Below are 26802 nucleotides of genomic sequence, written 5' to 3' on the forward strand. Positions count from 1 at the left end.
TTGCATTGGCGCATTTTGCATTTGCATATGAGATATGTTTGCTTCAAATTTGTTGAAGGCTATTTAATATATTAGATAAATTATTAGTTTGGTTTAGCTGTGAGAGAGAGAGTTGCCGCCATAAAAATGTAGTTTAAAGTTAGAACTAGCTTGACAAGCGGTTCTCGACATTAAGGACCTGTCTAAGGCCCATCACATCGAATATCGTCTATTGCCAATTCAAACGAATAAAAAATCTCAACTTTAACCTTCAAAGTGAGGGATAAACAAATAAAGAAAAAACAAAAAAACAACAACAAAGGAACAAAAGAACCAGCGCAAACACTTGATACACTTTTTTCTCGTCTTTTTTTTTGGTTTTGGTTCTTGTGTGTGTGTGTGTGTCTGAAAGATGCTTCAAACAACAAAAATTCCATGCATGAGACATGAGCATTAGGTCGACTACAGTTTACTCTAACAAAATCATGAGTTCTAGGGTTCAAAACGAAATACAGAATTCTATATAAAGTTTGGATCCACCTTGTTAAGGTGCAGATCTTTAACCCAACTTGAGATTTAAAGACAACTGTTCCGATTGAATCATGAAAAGTTTTTCAAACTTTTCCTCAGTTTTCGTGATCTTGCTTAATACTAAACAGAACCGAGCTGACAATTGACTTGGAAAATTAATGGCAATTTTGTAATTATAATAGATATAAGTATGTATGTACATACATACATATGTATATAGACCTTTGTTAGGGTATATACAGACATGTATGTATGCATGTATGTAGAACGAATGGCCAAACATTGTTCCTGGCAAGACACTCTACTACAACACTCCTTCTCGTGGATCTCAACTTCATTCTACTCCTCTCAGCATTGTCTGCTTGTTAACAAATTTCGAAATAAAACATTTCTGGGAATTCTTTCACACACACTCACACAAAAGTAAGTAGCAAACAAAGCGCATGTGCCGACATTGCCTGACCTACCGCCCTCCCATACCCCTCCCCATGCCACAAGTTCTGTCTCTACTTGGGCTACTCTTTTAGCAAACTTTTTGGGGATTGCGCAAGCGCAGCTATAGGAGAAGAAGAAGAAGACACACACACAGACAGAATTAGACAGAGAAAGAACCAGAGCCAGAGCCAGAGTGAGATAGAGACAGATGAATGAAAAACTTAAACCTGGATCTCAGTCTCAGAAAGTCAGAGAGATCTTGGAATTTTGATGGCATTTCACATGCACACTTACACTTCCGCCCCAATCCAACAAGCGCCCAATCCTCCGACCCCCATGGTCCATCAAGTACATGCAACAAAAGACTTGCATTGTCTCTTTAATCTATCTATCTCTTTTTGTCTGTATGTCTGTTCGGTCTCTTTTGTTGTTGTCGTTGTTGTTGTAGACGGCGCGACATGTAAATTAGTCCAAAGTATTTTGCATTTTAATGCAAAAGCCACAAACAACAACAACAATAATGAAAATTGCAATTAATTGTAATTGTTGCCGCAAAAGTTCCATGAAAAAGGGATATAGACACAATGTCGAGAGAGAAATTAAAATTCTCTTTTGCCCAGCGAGAGATTTGGCTCTTTTGGGTAATAATGGTAAATCGAGATCAAAAACATAAAGCCGCCAAAAAGAATAAGAAATTGCAATTACACTGGCCAACAAGGACTCATAATTTACCCTACAAAACCCTTCAGAAAAAATGCCTCAAAGCTTACGTTCATTCTGCAAAGAATTTCTATATAGAATTGAAAAAAAAATACAATTTACAAGAAATTGTTCAATTTAAATTGTTAACTGTATAAATGAATGTTGTTTGAAATTTAAGTTATTTTTGTTTCTTTTGTTTCAATTCTTGATGATGATGGGGTGAATGAGATTTTGGTTGTTACCTAAAAAACTGTTGCTATACCCACTTCCAGCACGACGACCGGTTGTTTTGTTGCAGCTCCAATTATTATTTTGTAAATTCACTTGATCCTTAGTGCCAATATTGTTGTTGTTGTTAATGTTGGTTTTGGTATTTTTGTCGTTGTTGCTTTTGCCACTCGAAGAGCGGTTGGTTAGTGGGAACATGGCATGTATCTTTTGCGGTTCACTGTCTTCTGGGTTGCTGCTGCTGCCTCATGGATGAAGATGGTGTATAAAGATCGGTATAGGGAAGGGGAAAAGCAGAGGGATCCTCTTTTATTGTATCGGTATGTGTATGCTGTGTATACAAGATACAATTCCAGCTGCCAATGGTATGGCGAATCCTTTCAAGTCCGTTGCCCCAACTTGGGCTTGGACTTGGACTTGATGTGGTGTTTCTGTATCCCTTCTTCCTCTTCGTTGATTGTTCTCTGCTGATTCACTTTTCACGTTTTTCTTCTTATAATCTTGTAATTTTCGTTATTCAATTCGTTTCGTTACTCAAAACGCACTCACAGAACAGATGAAAAAAAAATTCATGTACAGCTGCGAACTTAAAAAATAGCACCACTTGCTGAGGTAATGTGTTCAAAGGATTCCTAGGCTTATTTTAAGGTTCTAGGAACATGTGAATACGTTTTTGAACGTAAAATACTTTCTACTAATGGAAGCAGAAAAAAAATTCTATCAAAATCCAACGTTTTCAAAGATTTTTACAAAAAACCTTGATATACTCAAAAAATACCCGAAACTAAAAATAGCACCACTTGCAGTATTTTGCAAAATACCGTTAAATTTCGCAGAATTGCATAGCAAAAAACACATATTTAATAGTCCCTGGTTCAAAGTCGATTTTAAAAGCAACAGTACTACAAAATATCCGAGACCTTTAGATATAATGGGTCGGGGAAAACACTGCCCCGGGAAAAAAGCGAAACGTCATCCTAAACCAGGTTTTGGAGAAAAAATCGGATCTTGAAGATGGAAAACTGGTTGGTACTTCCAACAGAGTGATCCGAATACCGATCTATTTGAAACAGAAGCCTTAAACTCGCAGACGAAAGCCAAGACTGAAGCAGCAAGAAGTCGGTCCCTTAATGCGAGAGAGCAATAAGGATTCTTTTAAGGCTCTAACAGATCTTAAAAAGGACTTTCAGCCCCAAACTAGGGTCCAAATTGTTCGCAACTACCTCCGGAAGATCAATTCAAAAGATTCCAGTCGAAGAAAGCCTCCACTTTTGAACGCTAGACATAATGCCAATCGCCTTAAGTTGGTCAAAGATCATGAGAATTGGCTTGTCCAAAACTGGAGGAACGTACAATGGACTGATGAAAATAAAATTGTAAAATATCGTAGAAAAGGCTATAGACCATACGTCTGGCGTCCACAGAACCTGGAATTCAACTCCAAATTCACCCTAGAGTCTAGAATCAGTGTCATTGGTATGGGGCTGTTAGTCTTATTATGGTGTCGGTCACATATCAGTCCACAAATCGATTATGGATCAGCAAGTTCATGTAAATATCTTATAGACGGTGTTGCCACTATACGCTGAGGATAATATACAGCTAATATGACCCTTTCAACAGGACATCAGCCCAAAGCACACCAGTAAGAAAGCCAGGAAGTGGTGCTCAGCGAATTATCTGAATTTAATTGAGTGGCTGGGACAGTCACCAGACCAAAATCTCATTGAAAATCTTTGGTCTGATATTAAAAAAGCAGTTGCTGTTTCATTACCAACAAAAATTGAGAAGTGTTGGGAAGTAATCCAGGAGTCCTGGGCAAAAATAACGGTCAAATGCTGTCAAGACCTGGTTGACTCAATACCAGGACGATGTGCTGCGGTTATTGCCAATAAGGGCAATGCAACAAAGTATAAAGTTTATTATTTAATACTATTTTTAATATCTGATCATAACTTGTTAATGAATTTTGTTTTTTTCTGCTATTTTTTAATTTTGAGTAAATATTTGTAAAGTGGTGCTATTTTTAGTTTCGGGTATTTTTTGAGTATATCAAGGTTTTTTGTAAAAATCTTTGAAAACGTTGGATTTTGGTAGAATTTTTTTTCTGCTTCCATTAGTAGAAAGTATTTTACGTTCAAAAACGTATTCACATGTTCCTAGAACCTTAAAATAAGCCTAGGAATCCTTTGAACACATTACCTCAGCAAGTGGTGCTATTATTAAGTTCGCAACTGTATAACTACAAATATTTAAAGGAATTTTGATTTGTTAAAGTTAAGCATAAAATTTCATTGGAAAATGTGAAAATTTGCCAAGTATTTCAAAAAACTCGTTATCTCTGTTAAGAAATAGGTGTAAAGAGGGTTTTCAGTTAACAACAATACGTTCTCTATCATGTCATATTTATAATGAAATTTATTGCTTAACTACCAAATAAAACAAGAATTACTTTTGCACACATTCTTTGATAATGATGCACACAACAAACTTCGTTCACTCAATTCAATTCAATTCACTCCACTTCATATTCTCTTTTCTTTTCTCTTCACCCTGTATCTAGGTAAATATTCAGGTATTTTATTACATTTCATTTAATGTATTCTCACATTACTCATACCAGGTTGGCGTAATTTCGTTAAATTTTGCAATATTTGCAGTTTAAATTTTTCATTTATTCGTTAGAGAAGAAGACAAAAATCAAAAATCAAAAATAAAACAAAAAACCGTATCCAAGAGATGCCGGGTCGATCGCGTTTTTTGGAGAGGGTTTATGTCGAAGGAATCGCGAATAACGATAAATTGTGATTCGACGAGCTTCGAGCGACAAAGCGACCAACGAGCTTTGAAATGCGTTTCGAGACTGAGCCAACTGCCCAAGCCAAAGCCAAAGCCAAACAAGTGTTGCAGCAGAGTAGAGGGAACAACGAACAACTCTCCAACAAAGTCTACAAAAGGGAGAGAATCTACGTCTCTCACGCGCTCGCTCTCTCTTTCTCTCTCTCTCTCCGTCTCTCTGAGGCGATGTCTCGTTATTGTTGGTGTAGTCTGATAGCCGATCTCTTTGCCTGGTTGTTGTTGTTGTCGTTGTCTTTAGCTTATCAGTTCGGCTATCACACTCTTTTTTTTTTTTTTGTGTTTCTTTCTCCTTCTTTTAATTTTGTGTTAAAGAATTCATTCACGCTTTGTATTTATATTTGTACTTTTATGGAGTTTTGACTGATTGAGGTGATGATGATGAGGTTGAGGTTTGCTTGCTGGTCTTGGGCTACCTTATCGCACGCTCGCTCACACACATACACACAACACGGGAGGGGGTGGGGGTGGGGGAAGGGCTAAACTAGTGACGCAAACCTTTAAATGTGACTCTACACACTGCTCGAGCCGTTAATTTGCTGATAAGCAACCACTTGTTGAATTCATAGAGAAACTCGTTGAATCATCATTCGAAGGACTCTTATCCTTATTCCCTTTGTTATCGATAAATGTAATTTCAAAATATCGTTTCCCCTAAGAGTCGATATGGAAAGGAAAAAAAGAAAGACCGTGAAACTATCTTAAAATCAAGTGATACAAGCACTTTGGCGCCTCTAGCGGCAAATTGCGTGTTGTTTTAACTTAACTTTTTGAGAATGACGATATTTTGTGAATATTTTTGAGGCATGTCAAAAATTTTAAAGAAACTTGCTCTACCTACAAGCCACATGAGTCTACATGCAAAATTTGGTAGCTCTAGTTTTAACAGTCTCTGAGATCTTGGTGCTTATATAGACGGACATACATATATCCGCGATATTTCATACAAAACTGACTTTATGATTATCTTAAATAAACCGATATCGATAACTTGCTTTAACTACTTTTTTTTTCGTTTTCTTTTTCAGAAATTGGAATGAGCTTCATCAAATTAATTTCGTAAGTGCAAATGAAAATAATAATATTTTATACATTAAGAATAAATAGAACGAATACTTCTTTTAAAGGATCAGTATACGATAGATAAACTTCAAAACCATAATCAAAATATAGCATACGATAGTGAAAAGGGGTTATCGGCTAGTCAAAAAGAGTTTACTATGCTTTCTTACAATTTTTTTCAATTATTTATTATTCGTTTCGGGGCTTTCCATTTCTTGCTCCACATTTAGCAACAAGTTGTTGGTTGGTTTCTTTCTTTCATTACCGATGATAACACAAATCCATTGAAATATATATTTCAATTAACATTTTTACATTTTTAATCTAGCCCAGGCACAGAAGGTACATATACACACACATACATATGTATACACTGACAATAATGGTTCATAGTCATTAAGTCACTCAAGTGGTACCCCAAAATGAGCTAATACCTTTGACACAATCTTGATAAATGGGGCCAATGGCGATTTGTAATGTGTTTTTGGGTTTCATTTCTAATGGAAATCTCGACTAATTGCAAGAATCTATACGGATTGTAAATCAATAAACAATAATACAAAGTGAGATAAGATTGTGTGTGGAAATCTTTTGTTTCTGTTTTTTTTTTTAAGCCATAAATATATTTTAACCAAATTTCTGATATCTATCTGTTGTCGTTCAATGATAAGGTGAAATTTAATTCTATTCCCATCCATTTAAAATGCAGGGGGGCCCCCAATTTAAAGTTCCACTTCACTTTCATTATCTTGTCCAGAACTAACTATATAGTTTACTTATCCCATAAATTGCCGACCGCAAAAGCAATTGGCCAATTGCAAATTCAAGTCAAAACCATCATCGATTGTGGGAAATCGACGGGGCTGTTGTGTGCGTGTGCGGTTTTTATTGAATTCGTATCGTATCAGTGGGGCTAAACAACGACGCCTCAAAGTCATAAATAGTTAGTTAGCTCCACACACAACACACTTCAGCAGAAGAGAAGAGATGGTAAGAGAGAGAGAGAGAGTACATCCGTGGGGCAACTTAGTTGCTATGACTCTAGCATCCGTCAGATACTAGGAGTTTGGACACAGCCGGTTTGTATCTACGGCTTCGGCTTGGGGTCCATTCATGGCAACTACCGTTTCGGATCTTTTGTTTGACTTTGTCTTGTGGCCGTCAGGTCTCGAGAGTCTATTTGTAGAAGACACAAGCAGCCAAACAACCGACTGCCACTGCCACTAAGCAGTTCTCTACCCCTCTCTCGCTCCCTCTCTCTTTCTCTTCTGTCTCTCGTGATCTTTCTCTCTCTCGATCTTTCTCAGACTTTTTTTTTTTTTGTTTTTGTTTTGTTTTCTACCTGTCCACATGGATGCGATGGCTATGGCTATGTGGCGGCGGCACTAAGTTGCACTTGGTCGCGCTGCACGTCGTTCTCAGTCGCTATCTCAAGTGTTTTTTAAAAGTTTTCCAGCGATAAGCAATGTAACTTTATGGTACCTCAAACTTCCACTCGAATTCTATGCAACCATAGCCATGCAGCTTTTGCTGAGCCTATGACTCTGACTATGGCTCTAGCTGTGGGCCTGAGCATATGATCATCGTTCAGCACTCTAGCGTTAGCGTTAGCGTCATCATCATCACCATCCAACCACCACCACCACCACCATCATCATCCTAGTTTGCCATGGTGTGGTGCGATCATGATGTATATGATTCATGACTTTTCACTTTTGCGCACACACGCACGACTGCAGAAAAATAAAGAGCTAAAAAAGTGGAACCATTGCACCATGGGACTGAATTGCTAGAACTGCTAAATCTCCAATGCTAAAACTGGTTGAGAATTGCAGCTAAATGAAGCGAGAAATAACAGAGTTAACCTTTTAGTGCATGAATTGAGCGCTCCTTATCTTAAAGAACCCACAAAAATCCATCGTGAAATCCGTCTTTGTCTATTTGCCTAATAGTTCAACTTAAGTTTTGGTTCTGAAAAGTGTCGAAACTATTTTGAAATGGTTCCTTCTTGTCCCAGTTTATGCCAGGAATAAAAAGGAAAATCGATCTTGGTGACTTTTTGCATACAATTCCTTAAAATTTGTCCACTATGCATGTGCATTTTTTTGGCTAGACTCTCTTACCATATGCAGCTGACACTTAACCCTTTGCATAAATTTTCATCAGTTGTTTTGTTTGTTGTTGTTGTTGCAGTGGTTGCAAGCTGAAGTTGGCTTCGGAATGGCACGTAAATTACTGTGACATTGCACTTTGCTGCATCATTTGGCAATTTGTTGTGCTTTGTTGTTGTGTTCTGGTGTGCCGTGTGTTATTTCTCCTCGTTTTATTGATTAGTTTTAAATTAAAAACGAAATCATCGACGGCGGCATAAATCTTAAGCAATTTTCTTATTAGAAACTGTCAATGTCAGTAAATTTCACCCGTGGGGAGTTTTTTTTTTTTCAAACTCGATCCTATTACACTAGCTTCCCATCGGTCAAATAGCAACAACAACAACAAGGAAAACTACATATATACATATATATAAACTGTATTTATATATATATATATATATTTTGTTTTTTTATTTTTGATGATTTATGACCCTGGACGGTTTGGAAGGCTTGTTAAACATCTGTGTGAAATGGCTTTCTCTGGCTTTGTTTACTCAATTGCCAATTCAAATGGCCGGGTTAGTGTTTTTTATCCCCTTTTTATGAGCGACGATGATGATGATGTGGCTGTGGATGTGGATGTAGTACCTGTGTTTTGTGTTTGGGGGTCAGACGCCGCCTTGCGGGCTACCTTTCTAATGCCAAAATGTACACACTGAAAGGAGTTCGGCCAGAGTGGGTCATTAAAATGTGAGTATGTCTATGTAATGAAGGATTGGTAATGATCAATTGATGAATTGCCTTTCAACAGGGGCAGACAAACAGGGAGTAATTCAAATAAAAGACAAAAAAACAAACAAACAAACACGGGAAATGTGCAAGAGAAATTGCTTAAACATTTTTAGGTCAAGCCTTTGAACAGAAAGTAATTAGATAGTTTTTAATTTGATCTACATAATGTAAAATATTCTTAACTTACCACTCTCGGCTGCACTTAGACACTTGGCTGCCATTTCCTCGCTCAATTCTTCGGCTGGATTGCCACCGCCTTTGTCTAGGACACAACTGACACTTGCCGAACCCCAATCGAGGGCACTAACTCCATCGCAGGACATCAATGATAAATCCAGGGGCGGCACAGAATTGCCACGTAATGTGCTAGTGGCGCTTATGCCACCACCAGCACCACCTGCACCACCTCCAACACCACCGTTAACACCACCGCCAAGCGAAACACTCATCATGTACTTTAGGTCCAATGAAGAGTTCATTGAACCACCATAAATGGAGCTTGTCTGGGAGGCACATGTCGAATCAAAACTACGATTACTTTCGCGACGTTTCTCTGGCGTGGCATATAAAGGTTCCATGGACTTTTTGGGCGTTGTCATTATCATCTGATCATTGTAGGTTGATGGACCAACCGTGGCTGACATTTCATTGGAACCAAATGAGCCATTTAATGTGCCATAGCAGGAGGTCATCATAATGTCATTGCGATTGAAACTTGGCTGCCAATAGTCATCATGATCCTGATCCTCTTCGGCATTACCCGAATCGGCCAGTTCAGGCGGCGGCGGTGGTTCTTCAGCTGCCACCAGCTCATCCAAATAGTCGGCATCGTATAGACGGGATTCATCTATCATGGCAATGGTATCATTGAGATTATCCTCTTCCTCCTCATCGGCATCATCCTCGTCCTCGTCCTCCTCCTCTTGAGCCTCACAGTCTGAGGTGCAGAGATTGTGGTCACATCGTTTTTCCGCCCTATTTGTCGCATTTAGTTTCTGAAATGTTTCATCTGCCTTTTGCATAAGATCATAGGCAGCGCTATGTGGTATAGATGAGCTATGCAATGAATCCGAATCGTTTTCCTCAATGCAGGATAAATGCCGTGTACGAAAACCATAGATGATGCCATTGGGTAACGCTGGCGGTGGATTAATGGGCAATGGAGGTGTCTGTAGTTGATCCTCATTATCATCATCATCGAAATGGGCAATGGGCAACTGCATGGCGGCTGTCATTCTGCGAAAGCAAACAGAAATTGTTAGTTAAAAGTAGTTACTTAAAAGTCAAATTAAGGGTCTTTAAATTATCTGCAGAGTATAAACTATTGGCTTCCGGATAGTCTTCGCTTAGTTTCTAGTTGTGGCAACTGTACTTTTCCGAAATATTAATCTATAGACATTAAACATAATTTGACATTTTTTTTTTTTTTTTGGGTGTAATTTTAGATCTTAAAACTTAAACATTAACGATCCTCCGCCTCCCCCTCCTCTACTTCTACTCTAGTCTCCCTGTCATAAAAACGGAAATGAGCTGAGCTCAGGTTAGGTCAGGAGAGGAATAGAAAATTTCATCTAGGTGCGAGCTTGTGTAAATGATAAGCAGCCTCAAGCCCCCAGTTGGGCTGTAGGCTCCACTTTTAATGCCACTTAATGCGGCAACAAAAACAACAATAACAACTACATGAAATTGTTTCAACATAAATCTCTCGCTCTAGCAGTTTGCAGACATGCGCGCGCACATGGAAGACGAAGACGTGGAACAGAGTCCCAGACGCAGACGCAGAGGCAAACGCAGACGCAGACGGAAGTGGCCCCCAAATAGTTAGAGAATAAAGGGAAGAAAGGTGGTGGCAATGGCAATGGCAATGGATGCCTTGGAATGGGGATGGATGGGGGAATGAGGTGGATGGGGTGGATTGGATGGTGTAGAGTAAATGCGCACGCAACTTCCCCCATTTATGGGCACAAGCGGTGCGCATCTCGATGGCATTTGTTGGTCTATGTGTGCGTGTGTGTGTGTGTGTGTGTGCCCCCCTGCAGCGATTCTTTCTGCAGTTGTTGTTATTGTTGTTGCTGGCGGCGTCTGCGGGCAGATGCTTGACATGGCCTGGGACACACAGTGCAAAGAACTCAAAGTCGTAATAGTTCTGCCGACGTCAACGTCAACGTTGATGTTGCTGTTGCTGCTGTTATCTTTGGCATGTCGTCGCACTCTTGACATTCTCTCAAGTAGGTGTTGCTCTAACACACTTTGACTATGTATATGCCTCTCGGCTCTCGATCAACGGGTTCCTGATCTCCTTACTCCTTACACATTGATAGGTAGATTGCCAAATGGCCGACAAAAACCCAAGATATGACCCATTACTGTGCAAAGAAACATGAAAGAACTGACTAAGACAGGTAAACTATCCTCCTAACCTCCTCTAAGGTGTCCCTAAAGTTGATTCTATTGGCAAAACTCACGCACTAAGAGCTAATGTTTGTTTTATTTTTTGCATTTTACTACTGGGGTGAAAAAGTTTTTTTTTTTTCTTTGGTTTGCTTGGAGTTGAAGTTGACTTGCAGTTTTGAAATAAACAATATTGGTTTTTCCTCTTCTCTGTTTTCCATTTCTCTATTTGTTTGCCTTAGAAATTGTTTTTTTGTTATGTCTTGGCTGCGGTTTTGACATTTTTCAAATTACACATTAAAAAAAAAATATTCAGCTAAACTATATGAGGATAGAGTACTGGGAATTTTGGAAAAAAATCGTTCTTGGATATCGAAATTTGACCAGAAATTTGCCTCATGGAAAAGTAAGATGATATTTGTGGCTTAAATTATAAAATAAAGCGATTTGATAATAACTTAAACTAGGTTGACCTATATATGCTATGGATTTAATGCGATTTACGGTTTTAAAACAACTTTAAATTTGTTGCAGTGTATGGAGATGGTGCAGCAAAAACTAATGCAACAAACAAATTACTTGAGGCGACGAAAAACTACACACATCACACACACACACATACACAATGCCCCAGCCTAGGCTCTAGCTATAAGGTTAGGACCAAAAATAGATCAAGCAAACGATCGGAAGATTGGGAACGAATGGAAACAAGGGGGGCAGGGGCAAAAGGAAACTAAATGACGCGACGTGGTTGTTGTCGTGCGCCAAACAGGGAAACTCAAACAAACTGGAAAGGAGAGGAGGAGAAGGAGACGAAGAAGAAGAGGGCAGTGGCAGAAGGTGATGCAGCATAGATAGAGATGAAGATAGAAATAGAGAAGGTGGCCAGAGGGAAGGAGGAGATAGGGAGGACTGCGGGGTCTAGGATCCCCAGCAAACTGCATTAAACTACTTTCTGTAGTTTATTGCTTCGAGTTATGTGCATGAGTGTGTGTGTGTGTGTGTGTTTCTACTTTTAGCTATTACTTTTCCCTGTATGTGTGAGAATCTTGAACTTGTGCTGCGTTCACTCTTTACATTATATCTCTTTATTTTTTTGTTGTTTTTTTTTCTGGTGTTTTTGTGTTGTTTACATTTTTTTCTTTAATTTTTTTCCGTTTGGTTTCGGTTTGGTGAAAAGTGAAATGAAATAAACTGAGAAGGAAGGGAGGTGGGTAGATAGGAAGGAGCCTTTTTATTCTCCCCGTTTCCCCAAAACATGGCGACATTTTTCTTATTTTCAATTTCAATTGAAAACTCTGTTCTTTCGTCGTTCGTTGCCGTCCTCTGTTTCGGTTAGTCATTTATTTCGGTTCACTGTTCCAGACATTGGCACTTAAATGCATTGGGATGTGGTCACTTCACAATATACATACATATATGTATGTATATGTATATAGAAGGATCTATATTTGTCTTTGTCTTTGGTTGCTGTCGTGAAGGGATTTGAGATAACATGGAAAAGGCATGCTAATTTTGTCAAGTTGCGCTGTCAACAAATTACAAAGGCATTACTCATTCGGTTTCGTTTGGAAATTCTCAGACATTTTCCCAGATCGATTCAAATTTCAAACCAATAAATTTCTCTTTTTTTCCCCTACTTTCCTTAAAAAAAACAACAAAAATGTCTTCATGATCAAAAGAATGATGAAAAGTAATCCCCAAATTAAAGCCAAGAAAACATCAAATGAATATCCCAAGGATCAAGGTAAACTCCAAAGTATTATTTCAATCCTTTTTGAAGTTGATAACTGTTCTATACCGAAACTTAATAAATCGAAAACGCTTTTGGAATTCAAAATGTCATTTAAGACCATAAACTTCTATATTCCTAGTCTTAAGTCACAAGTTAGGTAACTTTTTTCTACAATAAATATTTGTGAAAATAATAAATAATACATAAATATTTTAAACAATACAATCACCGATTATGAATTCGAATAAATTTATCATTTGTACATACCTTTGATAGAATTATCTTCTTTTTGGATTAAATATAGTGTGTGTATATTTGTCTGATTTCTTTGGTTGATATTAATAGTAATGATAGATGAAGTAGATTTGTTTTCATTCACAATTGCTTGTTTATAGGAACTTAAAAAAAAGTAAATCACTGGCAACCGATTTGCTCAGATGTGCTCAGATATATATATATGGCGAATTTTGTAAATTTTACGGATTTATTAAAGTTATATTTCTCATTTTGGTTGCACTAATGGTTTTTTTTTCATTTGTCACTGATAATCCAAAATTGTAAATATATTTTCTAGGTGTTTTTTGTTTTGTTGTGTGTTTGCGAACGGTTTTTTTTAGGGAGTTTTTCTTTGGTATTAGGCTCCTTTAGATGTTTGTTCCGTAAAAACAGTATCCACCCGTAAAACGTACCGTACCGAACGCGCGCTGGAATGCAATTGAAATTGAAAAGCAGTCCTCTGAGAGGAGGAGCGAGAAGAAGATCACGATCATGGCCACGAGCATGCTGCCAGGCAGCACAGCGACAGCTCAGTTCAGAGCAACGCCGCAACAGAACGGCGCAGAACGGAACAACGGCACGGCCCTCGACTAACTAGACGAAGATGCAGTCGCAGCATATCCCATCTAAAATCTAAATATAGTATCAAGTCTTGGACGTGTGCAGTCACTTTTTTGTGTTCGTCTCTTGTCGTTGGTGTTGTTGTTGTTGTTAGATTCCATTTCCCCGCGATGGCAGACGATGCGTCTGTTGTTTGGTTAGCACCCCGCGAAGTCGCAAAAACCGTTGCAATTTCTAATTGGGGGGGAGCCTAGAGCCCACAGAGTCGGAGCTCTGGTATATGTATACGGTTGGTTGCCATTAAATTGCCGCCCAGGACTGAAAATACAGATTTTATGTCTTAACACACACACACACTGAAAGAGGGGAAAACTTTTTGCCTAAACGTATTTCAATACATGAATTCGCACATAATCTTTACTCTAAGCCTAAAACGAGAGTCCCTCCCCATTCATGGGGGATAAGTTAATCATTGAAAACTAATTCAAGTCTTAAAATTATTTTTGTTTTACCTACTGTACCCACTTTTTGAAATGACAACAACAATTCTCTAAAATCCAAGTTCAATGTACTCAACGAAAAAAAAAAGGAAAAACCACCGGTTCTAACCTCTAGTTTCCACAGGATCTCTTCCCCACCATTAGTTCATTCAACTTTAGTACAAATTTTTCATGTTTTGAAATTAGATGACAGCAACAGGAGGTGCCTGCCCCTGCCCCTGCCTCCTGTCTCTTCCATCTCATAACGATTGCAACGCATGCGCAGCGTTTGGGAGTTTGTTCACCTTGGAGGAGAGAGATATAGAGATACAGATGCACTTAGTAGTTCTAGTTACGCACGGATTGTATTACACGACAATACTCAATGCGCTTCATTGGAAAAACGTAAGACAAAATGTTGTAGATGTTGGGTTTTGGTTTTTTTTTCTTGATTTTTCCAAGCAACTGTTTCAATTTCTCTTTGCCTGCCGCCTTTCTTTTCCGTAGTATTTATCTTTGGTTGTTTTAATTTTCAAAAATTTTGATTTTCACTTTTACATTACCTAGCCTCCAGATCAAAAACGGGGGAGGATAGGAATGAGTGATAGGGGAGGGGAGTCAGTGAGAGAGGGAGGGGGCTGGTAGAACTGGGCACGAGGGTGAATGATTTGTGACACCTTTTTGATGACTTTGCTACGCTTGCAGCCTGATAATCTTTATCATCCGGGCTAGATAATTCAAGGACTTTTCTTACACCAAGAACTACTCTTTCTCTCCCCCCTCTTTCTTGTTGATTGGCTTTTTTGACTTTATGATAAATTATTGTGGGAAAATCTCATAAATTTGTGTAGCGTAGGAAAATTATATGCATCGTATGATGGGATTTTCAAGAAAATATTCATAAGATGTACAATTTAATTAAAATCTATGTGCGCAAACATTTCCAATTGAAAATTTGTTTTCAAGAAGTTCGAATTTCGTTTCTTTGTTTTTGTGGCATCTTTTAGGGGCACCTGCGAAAAATTTGCTAGCTTTTTTTTACAATTAAGCTGAGAAATAAATCTGATCTTGCAGTCAGTTTATGTACCGAAAGGAAAAGCTTTTTTCGAAGTTGCACTGTAAAAAAATAAGCTTTTTCGACTGAATTCAAGTTATTTCAAGTTAAAATTTGTAACGACATAATATAAATGAAATATGATATAAAGATCATACTATGAACAGAAATTTATAACTAAGGGAGCGTTTCCAGTATATTCAAGAATCTAGTTGATCGATTTTGAACATCAATCAAATTTAAATGTCCTCACATATCATAGTTAATAAATAATTTGAGATGTATAAACTTAAGAGTTTATCGGACTTTAAAAGGAAATTTCCAAATAACATTTTCTGTATATCCACCTGGTTAATCAGGGTTGCAGTTTACCCAATTTCTAATCGATTTTAGAAACTGTTATACCAATTTTGTTGATATTTTGGGTATTATAAAATGACTTAAAACATTTGGAGATGAAAAAAATGTATTTTTCGACTTGATTTTCATAAAAATTACGACATAACTCACAACTTTTTCGCCCAAATTGGCAAAATATTAAGATTTTGAGTTAATAAATCATAGTTCTTTAATAATTTTAGAAAAGTTTTCTCGTTCTATATTTTTTAAACATCCATGGGGAAAATTCAGATGAAAGTCTGATAAAATATTATTTAAATCTATATTTTTCTTGAATTGGATGCTAAGATTCGTTAGGCCTAGTTCTACTTTCGCTTAAGAACAAATAACAAAAATGTATTAAAACGACATGTTATATTAGAATTCACTGACAAAGTCAACCCCATTTTATTTAAGACGTTTGAGGTGTATATGTAAGTATATATAGTCCATTATCGTATCGAAAGAACTCAACCGCAACAATTATCAGTAAATATATCGACCTCTTGTCCCTTTCTAAAGACCAAGCAAGATCCTCATATGATAAGTCTAAACAGTTAACACTTATTAAGTCCTTTGGGGTGGCCTAATCCAAATGTTTTAGCTATATTTAAAATTTCATCCATAAAGCCAAATAGCTAATTAAGTTTTAAATTTTAATACTTACCATGTACATAATATTCCCATTCTCATTACATTTTATTTTTGTTAGTAAAACTCATTATGTATATTTTAAATTTCAATGGGTGTGTTTTTTTTTTTTTTGCTCTCATTCTTTTTTTTTTCATTCTTTAAATACTAAACTTTACAACATATTAGACTGTAGCCTTAGACTAAAAAAAAAAAAAGAAAGAACCAGAGGGCCGGGGCTAACTTCGACCGCGTCAAAGTTTGTATACCCTTGCAACTTTTTTGGTAACTCTATCATTACCTATTAGCCATCAATGTGGAAGAACGTTTTATCTAAAAAGGCTTAAGCTTGAGAAAGAAAGGCCTACAATCATAGGAAATAACGAAGATATTGATCAAAGTCACTGTTTTCCACCGATCGTTCCTATGGGAGCTATATGATATAGTCACCCGATCTTTATCAAATTCGGCACAGTCATTAACATATATATTAAATTAAGAAATGTTTAATTTAAAAGCAATCGCGTTAAAAGTAACGAAGTTATTTACAAAAGTCACTGTTTTCGACCAATCGTTCCTATGGGAGCTATATGATATAGTCACCTGATCTTGATCAAATTTGGCATAGTCGTTTATAGGCGTAGTAAACTCTCTAATATTAAGTTTCACGACAATAGCTCATCAAATAACGAAGGTATTGAGAAAGTCACTGTTCGTGACTTGGCCGTTTGTATGGGAGCTATATTATATAGTCACCCGATCTTGATCAAATTTGGCATAGTCGCTTATAGGCGTAGTAAACTCTCTAATATTAAGTTTCACGACAATAGCTCTGAAAATAACGAAGTTATTGAGAAAGTCACTGTTCGTGACTTTGGGGTTTGTATGGGAGCTATATGATATAGTGGTCCGATCCGGCTGAATCCGAGATATACAACGCCTGCAGTATATACAAGCCTACGTGCAAAATTTCAGCTCTGTAGCTCTTACGGTCTAGGAGGAGTTTGCGTTGATCCAGACGGACGGACGGACGGACGGACATGGCTAGTTGAACTCGTCTCGTCGTGCTGATCAAGAATATATATACTTTGTATGGTCGGAGATGCTTCGTTCTATGCGTTGCACACTTCTGACCAAAATTAATATACCCTTTTTGCAAGGGTATAAAAAACTGATAAATTAAATTTATGAAATATTTTGGACAACTACAACAACAAAATATTGCTTCAAATCGTTGCATGGCATTAATTTTGGATTGAGCAAAATATTTAAATACTATTTAAATATATTTAAAAAAAAAAAAGGAAGGGAGGGGAGGGTTGTTGGGGGGTCATTCAGTCTCGAATAAAATTAAACTTAGGTCAAACTAAAAAAAAAAAACGATTTATAGATAGTCCTTAAATCATTTACGTATATAACTATTACTTAAATGACAAAACTAACTTACTTAGATTAAAGACAACTTGGATCTTAATTACGAGACGACTCAATATGAGTCAAATATAAAGGAACTTTTTGCAAGCAAAATGTGTATGTGTGTATATATATATAAATATATATCGTTATCGTTGTAACATTCCCATATGAACTCTGGCAAATGATGGCACTAATTTGATCTGATCTGATCTCAGAGTCTCTCTCTCGCAATTCTATTGTATATACTAGAATTTCTCATCGTCCATATTGCTTCGGCAATTATTTAAGGCCGATTGTCGTTTAAGTGTGCCCGTCTCACAGTCATTGTAGGTCTTGGCCAGAACCTTTGGTGTATTATTATGATGCATATTATTGCGATTAAGTGTACCATTGCCTATATTGCTAGTTTTGACAGGCATACGGAAGCTAGACTGTCGTTTCGGACGTTGATCATAGTACTGCGCAAAAGAAGAAGAGAGGAAGCGAAAGGTAAGGATCAATTTGGCCAACTTGAGTGATTTTCATATACAACTTACATCCTTGGTGGGCAAACTGGAATACTGATTCGGATAGCTATCAAAACTTGCTGTCGTTGTGGTTGTCTTATTGAGAGCCTCTTCACTTGAAATTAAGAAACGACGCTTGGCATAACGATATGTGGCCAGGCAACAGGCCGCTGTGAAAATTAGGCATATAAAGATGACAATGGACACAGTCATGGCGGAGGCACTTTGGGTTTGGTCTAAAGAAGACAGAAAACAAATGAATTATGTTGTAAGATAAGGGCCAAAAACTACTGAACTACCTTCACATTCACCAGGCACACAAGCCGTCTTTTCGAATTCGCCGCCACGACACTCCATGGAGCTCGGTTGCTCAACGAGGCAACGACGATGACGCAGGCGTATGCCATCACTAGAACAGGAGGACCATTCGCTCCATGTACTCCAACCTAGGAAATCTGCAAAAATCCAAAAAAAAAAATATTTAATAAGATACCTTTGGAACAGACGTGTAGAGTCTAGACCTACCTTCGCATGGGACCATTTCGCATTTTTGCTCATCTAGAGCTCGTCCCTGGCACAAGCGATCATGACCACCCAGGCACTTTCGTGTACGTCTACGTACGCCTAGACCACAAGTCACCGAACAAGATGACCACTCCGACCAGCAGCCCCATTCATGATCCAATTCATTGTCAATGCTATTATCGGGTTGCGTGTCGGAGTCAGTGGGGCAAGCCTGAAGATTGCAGGCTCTACTCTGAGTACTACCACGTCCACGTTGACGTTGCTGAGTGCCTCCCCCGCAGCTGACACTGCACGGTGACCATGAGTCGGCATCGTTCTCTGCTGTACTGGAGGATTCGTGCTCGCCATGTCGTTGGCAAATGCCATCCGAGCGACAACTGCGTGTATCCTCCTTGGCTAAACTGATTCGCACTGAACTGGCGTCGGGGCTAGTGGCTCGGCAGGCATACCTAAAGCGTCGTTCGATTATTATCGCATCCGTCGATGATGAATTGTTGTTGTCACCCGCTGGCCCTGTGGTTGCAGCTGTTAGCCAAGGAGTCCAAGCACTTAGTTTTCGTACTTCGCTACAACTCTGCATGTTGCATTCCTCATAGTCCAGGCGACATCCCGGACATTCCAAGCCACCATTCTGGGGTGTGGGATCATTGCATTCACGGAGACGCATACGAAAACCGCCTCCACACTGAGCGCTGCATTCACTCCACTCTCCCCAAGGACCCCAACCGCCGTCAATCGATGGTGGTTTGGCCGCCGGACACGGAGGCAAGTGCCGGCAATACATTTCCGCCTGTTCAGATCCGACACATGTGCGTCCGCCGTAAGCTGGCTTCGGATTGCCGCACGTACGACGTCGAGTTTTCACCGCAATGCCACAGGTCTGGGAGCATGGCGACCAAGCCGACCAATCCGTCCATCCGCCGTGTTGGGTACAATTTGTAACCTCTGTGGCGATTCCCTCGCAAGCAGCGCCACCATGCTGAGGCTGCGGGTTATTGCAATTCCGTTGACGGCACATGCAATTACTATCCGGCTGCTCATGCTGCTGGCACACGCTCCACTGCGACCACGCGGACCAAGCCCCATCGATGGGGGCATTGACCACTGGGCAAGACAACACGGGAGCCTGCTGCCAATGCTGGTAGTAAGTTGCTTCCAAAGGCTGGGGCACACAACGCTCGACCAACTCATTCCAGCCACAATAGGGATCCATGGCATTGAGGCAGCTTGACTGAGACACGTGACGTTGGCAACGTTGGGCTGGGATCTTTGTCAGAGCCAAATCTGTGCCCAAATAGAGTGAATCACTGACCTTCAGATAGGCCATGTTAAGGAACGTATTGCTCCCCGTGTCATCTGCTTGCCACAATTCCACAAGACAAGTCTGAGCCAACTCATTGCCATTTGCACCATACTTCACAGACAGTTTTTTAATATGATTCCCACTGCTGGCCACATAGATCATATGGATCTGCTCCGTCTTCGTTTGCACCACATCCATGGCTATGTGACTGAATTGCTCGAGTTTCGAATGATATAACGGCTGTGAGCCGATTGGCTGTACGGCTTGATCCATCAATTGATAGCGAGAACTCTCTAACCAATGATCAAATCCTTGGGCTCCACTAGCGCACTGGAATTGGCTACGTTGACGAGTATTTACCGTCTGCCAGGCTTCATCCGTATGCTCCTGATGCCGAAAAGCTCCCTCGAAGGCATCATTAATGGCAGTTAGATTATAAGCACATACGGCTGATCCGAAAATGCTCGATCTAGAAAAGGAATTCATGAGGATTAGAATGAAAGTACATTAGCATCAGTTAACCCCAACGCTTACCCCGATGTTCTGAAGGTGGCATAAAGTAGATGTTCGGATTCGGCATAGGTCATGCCTTGAATTTCATCAAAATAATAAGGATAATCACCAGGTAGCGAGCAATTCAAGCGTGCCTTCAAAAAGGAGGTCCAATTATCACGTAACAATTGTCCACCGCCGCCCACATCGTTCTTACAAACTCTTGCTATGCGTGAATAGATGACCTACATGAAATTGAATTGAAATTTAAAGAGGATTTTCCACTAAAATGTATTCTCATTTACCTTGCCACATGTCATATGCTCTGCCGCCGATTCGCGTAACAAGAAGTAAACAAAATTTCCAGCCTCAAAACTGCCAACAAATTGAGCACCATTTAGCCAATTATTATTATATTGCTTGGTGCGTAAAAAGCGCTAAAGAAGAAACAGATGCAAATTGGTAACTTATCTAAAGATTCTGACGGATGCGGAGGGGGGTTTGACTTACCTTATTAGACTGCACCTGAGTACGAAGTATAGCCACATCACTGCCTGAAAAATCAGTTGCAGTGCCCACAAACATATTGCCATTGCTAAGAAGTAAGCTTGTACTATTTGCCTGCGGATGAAATGGGCACTTGACCACACCATCATCCACTCTGGTGACGTTAAGGTTTTCCATCTACACAACAAAAATGAAAAACATATGCGAAAAACACATGCCAAAATGACGCTTGTTTTTAGTTGTCGCGACGAAGACTAAGACGACCACCACTCACCTGGCGCCATGAACAGCTCGGCTGGAAGGCGTTCGTCCCACACGCGTACAATTGGTTCTCACCGTTGCTATGGAGCACGCGTATATAGTTGCGACACCAACGCTCCGACTGGCCTTTCGCCTGGCACATGGCAATCTGTGATGGTGTCGCCTCCCAAATGGCTCGCTCCAGTGGCTCCAAATCGAAAGACATGCGGTACAAGGTGTCTCTATAAAAAAAAAAAAAAAAAAAAAAATAACACATAAAATGTGGTTAAAATATGTAGTTGGGAATGGTAACAGGAGTAACTGTAACAGACGCGGCCCACAATTGTTTACAAATAAGGCAGACTTAGACCCTCCCCCCACCACTCTACCGCCTGCCTACCCCAACATCTTTGCCAGAGCCCCTCTTTTCCGTTTAGCCATATAGCCAGTTGTCATAATTTTCAACTGGTTGGCCGCCCCGATGCCGGTGCATTGAACTGCAAGGCAAACAGGTAACAACTCCTAGGCACAGTGTGCCAAGCAAACATTTGTTGGCCACAAATCAAAGTTTTCTTTGAGCCAAAGACCACTGTGCTACGCAGAAACGAACACAAAGATCAATGGAGATCAAGTGCAATGCGCGAAACAAACGTTAAATGGTTACATCTCGAACGCCAAAGAACGCCAGGCCTGGCTGGCTGGCTGGCTAGCTCGCTAGCTGACTGGCCCCCCTCCCCCTCAAGATCTAGGAGGCTTGAAGGAATGCCGACGACGACAACGACAACAACGACGACGGCTAGACGACGCCATAAAGCCGCCGCCACGCCACCACATGTCAGCCATCTAATGGTCAGTTTGAGGCTGAGTTTAGCAGCCTCAACGAGAAAAATATATTTTGAAACAACTCTAAGACGTAACCAGGTTCGCCCAATATCAATCAGTCATATGTATATCTATCTATATATCATATATATTGTGTATATATGTAGTTGGCAGCTGACTACACGATTGGCGCGTGGCTCAGTTCAGGTGGTTGGTAACCTGAGAGGTTCCCCTCGGTGCTCGATGCGTGCTTGATGTGTGCGCCAGAGTATTTCCCCTCCTTCAGCTCCTTATCCATCTCACTCTCCGTCTCCCTCACCGTGTTTAGCTACGTGATGAGGTAATAAACACGCCAACATTTTGCAAAGAAGTTAAACGCCCTTTTTTTATTTAATTTTTGTTTTTTATTTGCCAGCTGTCAGCAAGTCAAATTTTTAGCCGCAAAAGGTGTGTTCCTCCAAGCCACAAAAGTTGACAATCACTTGGGTTGCAGCGGACTTGGAGCGTTGGCAGATGCATTTCATTTAAATGTCTTACCAACTTGACGGAAAATCTCTCTGAACCCTCTCGACTTATCAAATGGATTTTGACTTTTGATACTTAAAAGCGTTATAACAGCCCGCGTAATTAGCAATGATAAGATCGAAACGGAAATAGCAAACAAACACCATGTGAAAAAAAAAGTGACGTGCCAAATGTCGCGTACAAAAAAAAAAAAAGACGAAGTAACCATTTATATATATACCATATATATGTATATGTATGTACATATTGTCCACAAATCGGGCCTAGACTTAACGGCTGCAAAATATTAATTATTGCTGATTGTGCACACTTGTTGTTGTTGTTGTTATTGTTGAGTACTTTTTTACGGTGTGACTACATTGGCCTACAGCAGAAAGCGGAAAAAGTTTTTTTTTTCTTTTTTTTTGTTGTTTTTTTGTGCAAACAGATAAAAAAGAAGGGGGAAAAAACAGAGATACAGTCAAAAGAGTTTGCCTACGTAAGCGTTATACAACTTAAATGATTGGAACTAGTTCCGTTTCGAATGGCAAGGAAACGTTGCGAAATTTCATCAAAAATGAAAGAACGGTTTCTTCTAGTTTATTAGAACTAGTTCCGTTTTCATCCAAGAAAAACGTTTCTTCTATGACTAATCGATTAATTCGTGTTAAGAGTTCTCTTAGAGCCACTAAATTTCGTTCATTCTAAGAGAGTAATTAAATGAACTCATTTAACCTCAAAAACATCTTCTTAAGCAGCGCACCTTTTCTTAGTTTTTATTGAAATTCTTCAGTTGTGGCATTCTCGAACCACATTCCTTGTTGCAAGAACATTTATGGTTTTGCTTCATCCAAATAGAGAGCGAGGATGAAGCAATTGGCCAAAGAAATTTCTCTAAGCCAACTAAAAGAGTTTCTTAGCACCTGTTGTTGCCGCACCATCACCATCACTTCAACTCTAATGATAAGTTCAATGCGCGCTCTTTCACTCTGAAAAGCGATAAGCAACCAAACAAACGACCTTGTCAATTAGCATTGGCAACGCTCGTTTGGGTAAGACAAGGCAAGGCAAAAAAAACGCAAAACTTTTTCAGCCTTCTTTTAGTGATTCAATTTTTATCTCTCGTTTCACTTCATGCCAATGGAGCTAGCAAAAATTCTACTTTACGAGTAGAGTATACATACAGACAGACAGACATAAATATTATAGGTACATGTATCTGTAGTAGGTGTGAAAAAGTCTGTGATACATATGTTTTTCTTTTTTCCTCTATTTTTTGCTCTTCAAATATTTATTTTTTGTTTTGTCAGTTGTTGAATTTTGTTTTATTTGTCATTAACCCAAGCGAAGCGTATGCGTGCAAATAAGAGAGAAACTATGAAAAATTATCGCAGCATTTTTCCATGGAATTTTAATGCGCCCCTCGAAGCATGTCGCCCCATCAATAATAAGTGCTTAAGGAAGTAATTAAAAGAGAGTTAAAAACGTGTGTCTACATACTTAATACGTGTATTAATCATAGGACAAGGTCTTCCAACCTTTTAATACACTGCCCTACATATATCTCTAATGCAAGAAGAAGCTGACTTCATTTATTGACCTAAAAAATGTAGAAATTCACATATTTCGCACACCTTGCAGTGGGGCATTCTCTCCCCCCCACACCATATTTGATCATTGACAAGAGACAAGATAACAAAATGGTCTTTTTGTAAATGGCGGCAACTTGGCTTTAACTTGGCCAGTTAGATCAAACCAAAATGTGTATCTGTATCTGTATCTGTGAGTCGCATTGTGTGTGGGTGTTTTGGAGCGCGCCTGCTTGGCGGCGGACCCCAAGGCGAGGTTGTAATTAAAAGTTGGCTAGCTGGCTGGCCATTGCGCCTGCGCCTGCCTGCCTAATCTTTGTGTATTCGAAACAAACTGCAACTTTTGCAGATTTTTGCACTGCCTACGCTGCCGCATTCCGTTTTTTTTTTTTTTTTATAGAGACTGGCGCTGACTGTTTAAAAGTCACACAATTTTGTTTTTTAATAGAAATATGCAAAGCGCCTGCATGCCTGCCTGCCTGACTGACTGACTTTACCTCCTACTCCACCTTCCTTCACCACCTCCTCCTCCCCCTTTAATGCCTTAAACTGTGTCAGTTAGAGAGTTGGAGAGGGGGTTGGCTGAAATGGCTGCTGCTGCTGCTGCTGACTTGCCTGGCCTGGCCTGGGTACCTACTTTAGGTGTAACATGGTTTGATTAATTTTGATTTCAATTTTCGTTGTTCCAGTAGCTGCCAAAATGACGTTGACTGGCAAGAAAAACTGTCAGGTGCATTTTGTATCTTTTAATGGGATATAGTATGTTTCGGTCGACGAAACTGAAGCATTTATAGCTAAATTGAAACTAGATAACAGACATATAACATGTACATTGAAATCGAATATTATGCATTGTTCAATTAAATATTGCATATAGTGGGTTATGAATGGGCAAATAATTGAAAGAAACGCTTAGGAATCTTAAGTTTTTCAAGGAAAGTTATGGATATACAGCTGCGAACTTAAAAATAGCACCACTTGCTGAGGTAATGTATTCAAAGGATTCCCTAGGCTTATTTTAAGGTTCTAGGAACATGTGAATATGTTTTTGAACGTAAAATACTTTCTACTAATGAAAGCATAAAAAAAATTCTATCAAAATCCAACGTTTTCAAAGATTTTTACAAAAAACCTTGATATACTCAAAAAATACCCGAAACTAAAAATAGCACCACTTGCAGTATTTTGCAAAATACCGTTAAATTTCGCAGAATTGCATAGCAAAAAACACATATTTAACAGTCCCTGGTTCAAAGTCGATTTTAAAAGCAACAGCACTACAAAAAATCCGAGACTTTTAGATATAATGGGTCGGGGAAAACACTGCCCCGGGAAAAAAGCGAAACGTCATCCAAAACCAGGTTTCGGAGAAAAAATCGGATCTTGAAGATGGAAAACTGGTTGGTACTTCCAACAGAGTGATCCGAATAGCGATCTATTTGAAACAGAAGCCTTAAACTCGCAGACGAAAGCCAAGCCTGAAGCAGCAAGAAGTCGGTCCCTTAATGCGAGAGAGCAATAAGGATTCTGTTAAGGCTGTAACAGATCTTAAAAAGGACTTCAAGTCCCAAACTAGGGTCCAAATTGTTCACAACAACCTCCGGAAGATCAATTCAAAAGATTCCAGTCGAAGAAAGCCTCCACTTTTGAACGCTAGACATATTGCCAACCGCCTTAAGTTGGTCAAAGATCATGAGAATTGGCTTGTCCAAAACTGGAGGAACGTACAATGGACTGATGAAAATAAAGTTGTAAAATATAATAGAAAAGGCTATAGACCATACGTCTGGCGTCCACAGAACATGGAATTCAACTCCAAATACACCCTGGAGTCTAGAAACAGTGTCATTGATATGGGGTTGTTTTTCTTATTATGGTGTCGGTCACATATTAGTCCACAAATCGATTATGGATCACCAAGTTCATGTAAATATCTTATAGACGGTGTTGCTACTATACGCTGAGGATAATATACAGCTAATATGACCCTTTCAACAGGACATCAGCCCAAAGCACACCAGTAAGAAAGCCAGGAAGTGGTGCTCAGCGAATTATCTGAATGTAATTGAGTGGCTGGGACAGTCACCAGACCAAAATCTCATTGAAAATCTTTGGTCTGATATTAAAAAAGCAGTTGCTGTTTCATTACCAACAAAAATTGAGAAGTTTTGGGAAGTAATCCAAGAGTCCTGGGCAAAAATAACGGTCAAATGCTGTCAAGACCTGGTTGACTCAATACTAGGACGATGTGCTGCGGTTATTGCCAATAAGGGCAATGCAACAAAGTAAAAAGTTTATTATTTAATACTATTTGTAATATCTGATCATAACTTGTTAATGAATTTTTTTTTTTTTCTGTTATTTTTTAATTTTGAGTAAATATTTGAAAAGTGGTGCTATTTTTAGTTTCGGGTATTTTTTGAGTATATCAAGGTTTTTTGTAAAAATCTTTGAAAACGTTGGATTTTGATAGAATTTTTTTTCTGCTTTCATTAGTAGAAAGTATTTTACGTTCAAAAACATATTCACATGTTCCTAGAACCTTAAAATAAGCCTAGGAATCCTTTGAATACATTACCTCAGCAAGTGGTGCTATTATTAAGTTCGCAACTGTATGTACATAGACCAACATCCCTGAAATTAAAGGGTCATTGAACATTGGATCTTTAGAATCTCACGAGAAAAAAGAGAATCTGTCTCATAATCGAAACCTTTT

General features: G+C 39.1%; 2 protein-coding genes across 5 annotated transcripts in view; both read right to left on the reverse strand.

Moving 5' to 3' along the window:
* rols (rolling pebbles) overlaps positions 1–2437 on the reverse strand; it is a 49224-nt gene extending 46787 nt beyond the window's left edge. For 2 of the 3 annotated variants that reach the window (XM_068287188.1, XM_068287191.1), the window contains exon 1: positions 1890–2437. In XM_068287188.1, coding sequence (XP_068143289.1) covers positions 1890–2073 — 184 coding nt within the window. In that variant the 5' untranslated portion in view covers positions 2074–2437. The remainder of the gene's footprint in view (positions 1–1889) is intronic. The other variant, XM_068287190.1, reaches the window with a different exon arrangement.
* Positions 2438–16743: 14306 nt separating this feature from the next.
* Sema5c (Semaphorin 5c) overlaps positions 16744–26802 on the reverse strand; it is a 43018-nt gene continuing 32959 nt past the window's right edge. For both annotated transcript variants that reach the window (XM_068287193.1, XM_068287194.1), the window contains 8 exons: positions 21206–21413; positions 20935–21108; positions 20730–20861; positions 20467–20669; positions 18630–20401; positions 18404–18559; positions 18135–18340; positions 16744–18056 (listed from right to left, as the gene is read on the reverse strand). In XM_068287193.1, the coding sequence (XP_068143294.1) occupies positions 17844–18056; positions 18135–18340; positions 18404–18559; positions 18630–20401; positions 20467–20669; positions 20730–20861; positions 20935–21108; positions 21206–21413 (3064 nt within the window). In that variant the 3' untranslated portion in view covers positions 16744–17843. The remainder of the gene's footprint in view (positions 18057–18134; positions 18341–18403; positions 18560–18629; positions 20402–20466; positions 20670–20729; positions 20862–20934; positions 21109–21205; positions 21414–26802) is intronic.

The sequence above is a fragment of the Drosophila tropicalis genome, unplaced genomic scaffold (assembly GCF_018151085.1).
Source record: "Drosophila tropicalis isolate 14030-0801.00 unplaced genomic scaffold, ASM1815108v1 contig_463, whole genome shotgun sequence".
In the NCBI taxonomy this organism is placed as follows: domain Eukaryota; kingdom Metazoa; phylum Arthropoda; class Insecta; order Diptera; family Drosophilidae; genus Drosophila; species Drosophila tropicalis.